This window comes from Anabrus simplex, chromosome 13, assembly GCF_040414725.1.
Source record: "Anabrus simplex isolate iqAnaSimp1 chromosome 13, ASM4041472v1, whole genome shotgun sequence".
NCBI lineage: Eukaryota > Metazoa > Arthropoda > Insecta > Orthoptera > Tettigoniidae > Anabrus > Anabrus simplex.
The window spans coordinates 89,138,554-89,150,257 of NC_090277.1; the positions used below are offsets into that span (position 1 = coordinate 89,138,554).

Genomic DNA, 11,704 nt, shown 5'->3' on the forward strand with positions numbered 1-11,704 from the left:
AATTCTGTTTATAAATATTTATGTCACGATAGTGGCTCGGAAGGCAATCTTAAAGATTCTCAGAGTGAAGGTGATATTGAAGATATGTAATGATAATTTTATGCAGAAATGGAAATATTATTGACATCCAAATATGAATTTAATTTGAAACAACCTCTTACATTTCATTATAACTGGAATTCGTTTTACAGCCCACTGCATGTTTTTGCAAGTTTTATATTTGCGTGAATACGTAAGAATATCTACAAGTTACTAAAGTTTTCTGTTTTTCTTTTTAATATGACGGATTACGATTACATAAAATATCAAAAATATCACTCATCAAGCACTTGTTTGCTGTGGAAAGCCATGTTTCGGAGCACACTATCTACTAATGCACACTCGTCGATATCTTAAATTCTCTGTTCAAATACCTCATAACTAATACACAAAGAAACATGATGTAGCTACCAGAATGCGTGCTGAGCTCGTTCTCAATTTTTAGTGAAATGTCAAACCTTACTATCAGCTACGCTCAAAACACAGCTTGAACGCTTTTACTTTGGAAAGAGTTAAAGACTATGAAATGTGTAGGGACTTCTGGGGGGGGGGGGAAACAAACAGGATAATGTATTAACTGGACACATTTTTTGGGGTTTCACTGTATTTAGGTTTAAAACAGACAACATACTATGGTTTACAAACAATTAGACAATTTATTTCAGTATCAAATTAAGGTAGGAAGAATTGTTACATTATTATTCATCAGTCCTTACACTGTTTTCCCTATGACAATTTTCATTATTACGACCTCCATCTTCCTTTCAGCACCAAGAATAAATGCTGCTTTCTTCCGTGCTTGAGACTGTACGGTGGAAGGCAATGCTCATGATTTAAAGTAAAATTTTGCTCCCAATCCTAAAAAGAGAGGAAATTGCCTGAAATTTTCAAAAAATCCACCTGGACTACTACCTTGTCTGATATGAAAGAGGATGTATGGTCACCTTAAGATTAGGTCAGTTGTACTGCATTAACCACTTCTGCATGGGTGGGTGTAGGCTTCCACCACAATATGTAGATCAGATGACAGAGTAATCCTTCATCTCTTTCTGAAATTAGCAACAAAAAAGTGTTATTGTTGTGAAAGCCTATACCAGCAGAAAAGTGTTGATAGTATTGAGATCACTGAGTTCACACTAAGAGTGAGTATAGCAGACTTGTACAGCTAATCCCAACACAAGTAAGTGTGGCAGAAATTATAATGGATTTGAAACTGTATAATCTTATGTAGAATACCTTGTAGAGAGCTGTGTTCACTGCGATAGCCAGGGACCCACCCACCAGACCCCAGAAGCACATTTACTTTTAAAACTAAATAATTTAATTTAGCATGTGTCATTCTCCATTGTTGTTGAAGCACACACTAGCATTTCCATTGGCAATGATATCTATATATATAAAATAAGAGTTTTTTCTGTACATTGCTCAGAATTTAAAAAGAATGGTATTTCTGTATCAGTCATATCCACAGTGACAAGGAAATGCACTTTTTACTTTTCCGTAATTTCCGTCTGTATGTACATAGGCAAGAGCGCCTGCCATTGCAATGATAATTCCCTAACCCAGTCTTCACATGAGTTAGCTGGAAAATTTATAATGTCCAATAACGGACCATTTATATTGGTATTATAAATTTACTCATTCAGGACAAATATTTCAGGTTCCCTATGGGAATAAACATCTATATCATTGTCTGTATGTATGTACACACATCACGAGAAAACGGCTGAAGAGATTTTAATGAAAAGCGGTATGTAAAGTCGGGGAATGAGCCATATAAATCATTTTATTCATGCTGAGTGAAATGGTAATTTAGGGGAAGGCATAAAATTTAATTTTCATATATTTAAGTTATTTTTGGTCCTATCGATAAATAGAACTTCCAATCATTTATGCCGTACTTTTTTTTTTTTTTGCTAGTGGCTTTACGTCCCATCAACACAGATAGGTCTTATGGAGATGATGTGATAGAAAAGGCCTAGGAGTCCGAGGGAAACGACCGTGGCCTGGTGTGAAAATGGGAAACCACGGAAAACCATCTTCAGGGCTGCCGACAGTGGGATTTGAACCCATTATCTCCCGGATGCAAACTCACAGCAGCACGCCCCTCACCGCATGGCCAACTCGCCCGGTCATACATTTTAGCGTACCGGCTATGATAAAAGAGATATTCATGAATTTGTATTTTTATTGCCATGTCCATATCAGCGCCAAGTTATGAGAAAAACGGTACACAGAATTGAGTGAAAATAGGTAATTAGAGTCGGGGAATAAGATACTACAGTCTAAGAGAGAAATAATTTTATTCACCTCGGATGAAATAGCAGTTCAGGGGAAGGCACCTGCAATTTAATTTTTAAATACGAATGTTATTGGTCCTATCGAAAAGTACTACAAAACAAAAGTTATGGAGAATACAATTTCCTATCCTACAATATCGGAAGCTCATAAAATAGATCAACAATAACATTACACTGACCATTGTTTGTTGTGATATTATTTGTCTCTTACGCTGCTGCCCATCTCCGATAGATGGAATTATTGCTGCGTACCGAGTATAACAGACTGCCTGAATATTGGTGGGAGATAGCTGAGGAGTTAGATAACTTTCTTCTTTAGCATGGCATTCTACTGGTTCATACATTTTCTGACACTGTTGGTACATAGCACATCACTGCATTCCAGAGATTCAATCCCAACTCTGACGCGCTGATTGGAATGATCAGTGTGCACACTTAATGGAATAATGGCAGAAGCTCGTTTATGACCTGGTCTAGAATTACAATTTTGGCCTATTCCAAATTATAGTAGCACAATTCATTAAGTAGGTAACTCAAAATTCAATCCTGAAAAAAGAGCTGTTTCTTAAGAAAAACTTTTTCCCCTTCACTTTTATTAAATTCTGCATTAATTTTATTCGAAATTAGCAGCGAAGAGGTTTCTTCTCTGGCTTGGAGGAAAAATTTACCTCCAATTCAGATTTTTTCCCCCTGCCAGTGTAGTGAACTCAGACCAATGGTTTTGTCACTAGCCGGACCTTACCAATCCGGACCAAAGGTTTTTTCATTAAACGGACCAACTGTTGATATCTTGCACTGTTGTCATTTTTACACTTGCTGAAAGTTAGCCAATCAGGTCTCTTCACGGGCGATTTCAGATGGGCTGTATGAGGCGGTGTTGCTAAATCTGCAAGTGGCTTATGACTAGCTTCAGAGCATCAATATAAGAAATAAACTCCTCCAGGGGAAGGACTTGCACAAGGACCTCCCTGCTGATAGGCCTGGCCCATAGCAAGCACGCTACGGTGGCATTGGCTGAAACCCACGGTGTGTTAGTGTTCGATGCTCATTTCTCGGCACGGCTCTCAAGCCTGACCAAGCCACGTGCAGATTTATTAACACGGCCTTGTAAAGACCATTTGAATTTGCCCGCAAAGCAATCTTATTGGTTAATTTCAGCTGCTGATAAAATGACAATGGCGCGAGATATCGATGTAATTATTACAATTTACCTATCAGTATGATCAACAGCAAAAGCGAGAAATACATAGATTCAAGCTCGTAAGTGAAGGTTGGAAAATAATTACTATATACAGTAAATTGTACAGGGATGCTCAATTATAACACAAAGTAATTGCAAAATGAACGATTCAAACAACAGCCCAAGTAAGGAACCATACCAAGAATACTATTTATTGATAACAGCCCATTTTCATGTTTGGGTCTGCAAATAATCTACGAGTGCAGTCCACTATAAAATTCTCACAAAATAATGTACATACCACTTTCAAGTCCAACACACCATCTCTAGCTTTCTGCAACAACGTGACAAACTGGGTTGTCAACAAGCCCAAGGACTTATCGAATCTACTTTGTTGATTGTCAGCCATTTTCCGAAAACGTTGGCAATGTTTAAAACCGGAGTTTTGTGAGAAACTATTGCAGTCAAAGAATATCAAACCAACAAGACCATACCGTTAGCCACAGCCGATCACCCTGTACGCAGCAGTTGGGGTCTATGAAGCTATGAGACTTGTGTGCGTGATAGAAAGGGTTTATGAATATCAGAGGTCCAAAAATATAACAAAGGCCTATCTAACTGTGCAATGGTGATAGTAAATTGGGATTGTGGTCTTTGTTGCCATGATTTTTTTAGTCTATAATGTACAAAAGTATGTGATCATCAGCCCAAATTTATATTTAAGATAACCATCAAAATGAGAAGGAAAACGAGACTAATGCCTGAGTGCACCAAGCTCGGTAATTATCAGCCTTTACGAAACCGTGGTAAAACTTTCACCGTGGTATTGTCGTAAAAGCAGTGCACCATTACTATCGCCCGGTTTCGTTACCGCGGTTTCTTGACGCTTGATTTTCTCGCTATTATTCCCCTCGGAAGAAATTCGATGTAGTATTCAGGAAGCAGTGATCATTTCGATAGTCACTTGTCTTTAGTTTATCCAGCCGGCAGTGATCGTTTCAACAGTCACTTGTCCCTCGTGTTTACATTTTGTGACAGCGCAAGCAAGTTATCGACTCCTTAAAATGGAAAATAATGTTCGACATGTTTTGAATGTTACATTGAAGTCCTAAAGGCATGGAAGGGAACCTCCTTTTCCACACACAATATCGTCTCTCGACAACATTCCTTGTGGCAATATGGGTTCTGCTATATCGTTGTTCTGCTGGGGAGGTGGGATTCTGAACAGGTGTAAGGAGGAAGGATTGACATGGGTAACCTCCATCACCCAAAAGATAGCCATTAGCTATTTCTCTCGCCTTGAGACGCGCTCTCAGCCGAGAATTGTGAAATATTGTGCTATCACGAGTTGACCCTGGCCATTTTGCTACAATATCTCGTATCGTGTGGTTCGAATCGCTCACAGTTTGCACGTTTAGCGAGAAATAACCTTTCCTATTTCTAAATACCTCCCCATTTTCACCTCCGGGAGACTGTATTCGCACATGAGTGCAGTCCAGCGCACCCAATACACCAAGGAACCCAGCTATTGTATGAAACCCTTCCATAACCTCTCTTTGTTCCCGCTGCGTGAAACCTTGTGTATTATGCGGCATACAGTTGTTCTGTCAACATCACAGACGTCACCGATCATTCCTTGAAATGTTCCAGTTGCATAGAACCGCAGCGCTATTAAAAGACGATTTCTAGGCGATATAGGACAGTTTCTCCCAGTCGGGCATTCTAATATTGTTCACCATTTAAATCTAAAATGTAATTGACAGTTTCCTTACGCAATCTAGAGGATGGTTGCCAAGTTGAACTTCCTCTTAAAACAATAATCACCACCACCACCACCTTACGCAATCTATCTTCTCTGGAACGAAACATCGCTTAATTCTTCAAATAAATCGCGTCTCTCTTCTATAATTCTCCCTTCATTTCTTTCAAACTGATTAAGATACTGGAGATATGACCTATAGTTGTTAAGCTCCATCTTGGAATCTTTAACCACAGAGCACAAATACAACTTTACCGCGGTTTTCTTAGTTAACCGCTCGCTCACGGGCGGTAAACATTATACCGCGGTAAAATGTCGGTAAACTCGAAACCGAGCTTGGTGCAACAGAAATACGACTTTACCCTGGTAAAATTGTGAAGTTTACCGCGGTATTCTCTTTACCGAGGTTGGTGCACTCGGGCATAAAATTAATATGAGAAGGAAAGGAAGTGGAAGTCCTTGGATGCCCTAGCATCAATGAGTCGGGAGAAAACTCAATATGGAGGCCCACAATGTCCTAAGCCTATTCAGTGATCAACAATAACATTAGACTGACTGTTAATTGAGATCTGCTCTTTCCCTTTGGCTGCCACTCATCTGTGCTGTATGGTATTAACTACCACAGCATTTGTATAAAAACTAAACTGCTGACAATGGGTTTATCAACTAGTTTTGCTATTAAAGTAAATATACTTTTCTAGGGGTAGGTTGGTGGATTTCAGGCCTTGGCAATGAACCCACTACTCTCCTACAAGTCAAATGATGTAACGTTTATACGATCTGGGTAGAACTTGAATGTACACTCACCAGCCACAACAGCAACTCAAATGTTATTTTGATGCTAAGGGCTTAGTTTGTACCAAGTGTTCTTTGTTTCATGAGCTGCAGCTCTTGGTGTCATAGCCCTGAATTATCAGTGGAATTTTATGCTTGTTTCTGTTTTAAACAGATCATAATGGGTTTATGGACAATCATGAGTAAAATTTGGATCTCATTAGTAAATATCATCATTAAAACATTAAAAAAAAAAAATGTACATACCTACAACTATTTTGCTGCACACAGGTCTTTCTTCAGTGGCATCGTGCTTGTGATGCGTCATCTATTGTTACCTGTTGAGGTCCAAGGACACCAAAGAATGTAGAATAGTATGTCTGAAGTCTGAATATCTTCGTCTAGTTGCTGTTGTTTTACCGTCAACAGATTATAATCTTCTAGTGTTACATAACCCCGACCGATGGCTAGCCCTGCACCAATAGTAAGAGTAATTAACAAATTATCGCTATACTATATCAAGTCTTGCATGTCATTTTAATCCATTAGTGCATAGCGTCCGAAAAATCGGACGTGACAAAAAATAACATTATGTGATATTTATGCATGGTTTTAAGTCCGAGATACTTTCTTGTGCTTCAGAAAGGCTGTAGCTAACAAGAACCAAGAATACACCATACTTTATCTTTACCATTTATTGTTGAATCACACTTATTGTGAGCATGGCGGCAAGAGAGTACAGAGTTCTGTGCAACAGTCAAGATTTTTATTTATGAATTAATAAATACTTTCAATAATTGTAAACTTTGGTATGGACCATATTGTTGACACTCTTATGAATCTACTGACACACAAAGGTGTCAAATACGTCTCATTATTGTCGTGACAGAGGCTTGTAAATATAGCTGTCCTAAAAATCGGACGCTATGCACAGCGAGTCCTACCGTCTCAGACAAGTATTCCCATACTAGTTCGATGGCGAGTGAGATATTGGAAGTTTTGGAGGAAGAACAGATATTTAGAGAGGAGCAGCACATCAAACCTACTGACGATGGGTAATAATAATAATAATAATAATAATAATTGTATGGCCTCAGCTACCGTGTGCAGACATTTCAATTTGACGCCATCTGGCTGTCTGCTCGTCAATTTCGACGTTTCGTTTTACTCTAGGCCCACTAGATGGCAGACCGAGTAAACCGAAATCTCTTGGGCGTCTATGGCTGACATTTAATGAATTTTGTCGGGTAAACACGAAATGTGTCACCAGAGATCTTTTACATGCCGTCATTGTATGACATGGAGCGTCGAATGGACTTTTTTCCGCCCTTCAAAAATCTGACTACCTCTGCCAGGTTTGAACCCGCTATCTTGGGATCCGGAGGCCGACACTCTACCACTGATCCACAGAGGCAGCTATGATGATGGGTGTAAACGGTTGATGTTAACGACAGATGAGTATGTGGGTAATCTAAATTACTTCTTGATAGAAACCAACTTGAGTAAATGTGAAGGGCAAATTGCTTCAACACATATGAAAAAGGGAGGCTAGGTCCAGTGGTAGTCCAAATATTACTGAAAGTTTAATGATAATGTTATTTGATTTACGTCCCACTAACTACTTCGGATACGTCGAGGTGTCGGAATTTAGTCCCGCAGGAGTTCTTTTACTTGCAAGTAAATATACCGAATCGAGGCGGACATATTTGAGCACCTTCAAATACCACTGGACTGAGCCAGGATCGAATCTGCCAAGTTGGGTTTAGAATGCCAGCGCCACAACCGTCTGAGCAACTCAGCCTGGCATACTGCAAGTTTAGTATCGATTGGAACATGTTTTTGCATCTGTTAAGAGTATAAATGTGTAGAAAAATTGAAATAAAATGAAAAAATACCTTTATGCACTAATGGGTTAATAACTGATTAAGAAAACTAAAGCAAAGAACTTTAAAAAGAGACAGACACACTACATCTTACAAATAAAAGACATAATAAAGCACAGTGATGTACGAAATAAAGTTGTGCGCGATTTACATGTATTCATGTAAGATTGCTAATAATTATTAAGGGTCACAAATTTTACTCGTTATTTGCTCTAAACCAATTATGATCCAAGTATAAAAATTTCACTAATAGAGCTCTCTCTCCTACATAGCATAAGAGGCAAGACATAAGATTCCACTTCCTAAATTGTGTACTTTATGCCTGGGATGCTTACTGAACTGATACTCTAGCAGTACATTGATTTACCTTTTGAGATAATATAACATATTGTCGTTGCCGGGACAAAACCTCCTATGTGAAATATTTTAGCTTAGAACTTTGGCCGGTAAGGTTCTGTCATCTAAGGGCCAATATTGTGTGACAATTGTCAAGGCATTTTCGCTCTTCATAATGTACGTGCTGCGGGTCAGTATATCTCCAAAAATATTAACACATAGGAGGTTTCGTCCCGGCAACGACGATATGCTGTGGTGTGTAAACGTTTTACCTCCTGTACTTACTTTCTACTACCAACCAGCTTAAGACTGTTTTCAAGTTCTCATTGTTCCACAATGTAACAAATTTGCAAGATTCACTCATGTCTGCTGAGCTGTTGTCTTGAGGAGTGCTGCATTCAAATCATGATGGATTTCCGACAGAAGTGCGCAGGTATGCTGAGAATCAGGATAACACTGCATAATATTCCCAAGCATCCACAGTACTTCTTTTTGGATGTGAGGATATGAAGAGGTCAACAGCAGACTTAAAGTTGACTGCACAGTTTCTGGTTCAGTCTCATAAATATGAAAAAATAATTCAGACCCTGACTGGCTAGCACATAAATTTGCTAAAGTCCTTACTAATGCAGTGGTCTTTACAGGGTCTACTTCAGGATTTAAGTTATCTTCACAGCTGAGTAATTTAAATATCTGTTCAAAAAGTAAGTTCCGCATGAAAACAGCACAACAATCAGGGCTACAGGACAATAAATACAACAACCAATAAACAGATGGTTCTTTCACTACCAAAGGGCAAACTTCATTTGCAACTAACTCCAGTTCCTTTGTTTCTAGAGCATCAAACCCTGTTTTGACAAACTGAGATAGGGCATAGATGGCAGAGCGCTGAATATCATCGCTGAATGATGTCAATAAATGAGCAAGTTTAGGCAGTATACCTTGAGATTTTAAAATTCTCCAACATTTCAAATTACTACCAGCTAAATTGCCCAAAGTCCACACACAAGTGTCCAAAAATGCATTGTTCAACCCATCTAGGCTCGATATTAAATAAGGAGCAGCAGATTTTGTTAACTGAAAACAAAATTTTGGATTACCTAGAGCTAAATTGCAACAGCAATTGGCAGCAGCTAATTGAAACCGAGTGTCTGAACCTGACAGTTCACGAATTAGAGCATGCAAAGCACCATTTACACGAAGGAATGCAGAAATATTCTCTTCGGAATGGATGAAGGCGTTCTTCAACATATGTAGTTCTCGTAACGTAACATTACCCTTGTGCTTAAGTCTTTCTGCCAATTCACTAACCTCCTTTGGATGAGTTATTGTTCTTAAGTTTTCGACGACTTCTCCTAAAGCACTTCGATTCTTATCCAGCAGATCACCACGACGATCCTTTCGTTCTTGCTTCCCATCTTCACGAATAACATCTCGAATAACTTCAACAGTGGTCATCCTAATCCTAACACAATGAAATTCAAATTGATCGGTGGCAACAGAACACTTCTAAATATTATTATCGAACGTCACATACCACCGTTATAACCGCTCAGATTTAGAATATTCAGACAAAAAAATAAAGCAGTGTTAAGAAAGTCTTATCAGGGTACGCCACACCCTCTGCATACTAAAGTAAATAGTACATATATCTCACTATGTATTAATTAGAAGAAATCCTTTCTCAGGAATTGAATTTCTCATCCAAGAAACTAACCGCTAAGACGAAGGACATGCCAAATACGGTAGAGATATAACGCGACACTGAGCGAGATATCGAGGGACAGCTACTGGAGCTCACTCTAGCGGATAGACCTGAACAGTACTGATTCTCTCATAAGAGCACGTGTGTTTTTGTGTGAAATTTTTGGTGTTATTTATGGGTTTTCAGTGAGTTGACATAAATAAATAGTAGTGTGTGTCATTCCTTGATATATCCTCTCAACATGAGGGGAAAGGTATGAGCTGTGTTCGGCTGCAGTAATTACGAAGTAGAGAAAAATGCGCGGTCGTTCTTCAGGTTCTCTCGTGACAAGAACATGTAAGTAATATTGTGTTTGCATATATATTCTTCCAGTGACAGACATTTTTATAGTACTTCATAATCTTCTGACCTGTTCGACCCATGTTTTAACTGGCATAAAATGTAATACGCATATTTTATTCTATAGTGCAGCAGTTAACCTTCAATACCATTGTGTTGTTATAGGTGTGATGTGTGGGTTTTGAAATGTCACAGAAGCGATTTGGATAAGGTGTACAAGAAAGAAGGGACGTTACGCTTATATAAGAATTATTAGATCTGTTAAGATCATTTCCAGGCCAGCGACTTTAGAAATCCTTGACAATACAGCCAAGGGTATGTTACATTTTTGCTCTAATTGTACGTAAATATTCCTTAAAGCATCACTATCGACAACATTTTCATACTTTTCTTTCTTTATCACTCTTCTCAGATTAAAGCCGGGATTTTATAGATTATTTTTCTGTTAGATTTCATGTTAGGAGGAAAATTGTCCAGCTATTAAATGTTAATTCGCCGGGCTGAGTGGCTCAGACGGTTAAGGCGCTGGCCTTCTGATCCCAGCTTGGCAGGTTCGATCCTGGCTCAATCCGGTGGTATTTGAAGGTGCTCAAATACGTCAGCCTCGTGTCGGTAGATTTATTGGCACGTAAAAGAACTCCTTCGGGACTAAATTCCGGCACCTCGGCGTCTCCGAAAACCGTAAAAGAGTAGTTAGTGGGACGTAAAACAAAAAACATTATTATTATTATTATTATTATTATTATTATTATTATTATTAAATGTTAATTCATTGCATCATATGTGTAAGGAATATCTTTGTTAGTAGGCTTCATGTTAAGAGGAAAATTGTCCAGCTATTGAATGTTAATTCATTGCATCATATTTGTATGGAATGTGCCGATATTTTTATTGACAAGCGTCTTAATGTGATGATACAATGTTTTTAAATGAGAAAAAAGACAAATCCAACCGTAAGAGTTCAGGCAGGAATGCTAAAGCTAAAAAAGTAATGCATAAATGAAAGATCAAGCCATTTCACTTCTTGTTTATATGTCTAATTTCAGTCTTTGAATAATAACCTTTTAAACAATTCTTCATTCATTTATCCAGAATTGCTTTAGCAACTTCGAAGTTAATATCTCAATAACACTTTATTTCTGTTGTTGTTGAGTCATCAGTCCATAGACTGGTTTGATGCAGCTCTCCATGCCACCCTATCCTGTGCTAACCTTTTCATTTCTACGTAACTATTGCATCCTACATCTGCTCTAATCTGCTTGTCATATTCATACCTTGGTCTACCCCTACCTTTCTTACCCCCTACACTTCCTTCAAAAACCAACTGAACAAATCATGGGTGTCTTAAGATGTGTCCTATCATTCTAACTCTTCTTCTCGTCAAATTTA

General features: G+C 38.4%; 1 protein-coding gene across 7 annotated transcripts; it reads right to left on the reverse strand.

The window, feature by feature from the left end:
* Nucleotides 1-637: 637 nt before the first annotated feature.
* Nucleotides 638-9,982, reverse strand: LOC136884649 (uncharacterized). 7 transcript variants are annotated; one of them, XM_067156882.2, is made up of 4 exons: nucleotides 8,557-9,982; nucleotides 6,320-6,525; nucleotides 984-1,088; nucleotides 638-897 (listed from the first exon to the last, which is right to left on the reverse strand). In XM_067156882.2, exon 1 carries the CDS (start codon nucleotides 9,727-9,729, stop codon nucleotides 8,632-8,634), a length of 1,098 nt encoding a protein of 365 aa, XP_067012983.2. In that variant the 5' UTR covers nucleotides 9,730-9,982; the 3' UTR covers nucleotides 638-897; nucleotides 984-1,088; nucleotides 6,320-6,525; nucleotides 8,557-8,631. The 7 variants fall into 7 exon arrangements, 6 of the variants coding, with proteins under 6 accessions (XP_067012983.2, XP_068086095.1, XP_067012982.2 ...); XR_010861398.2 differs by having other exon boundaries at nucleotides 638-1,088; nucleotides 9,583-9,716; XM_068229994.1 differs by lacking the exon at nucleotides 984-1,088.
* Between the last annotated feature and the right edge of the window lie 1,722 nt (nucleotides 9,983-11,704).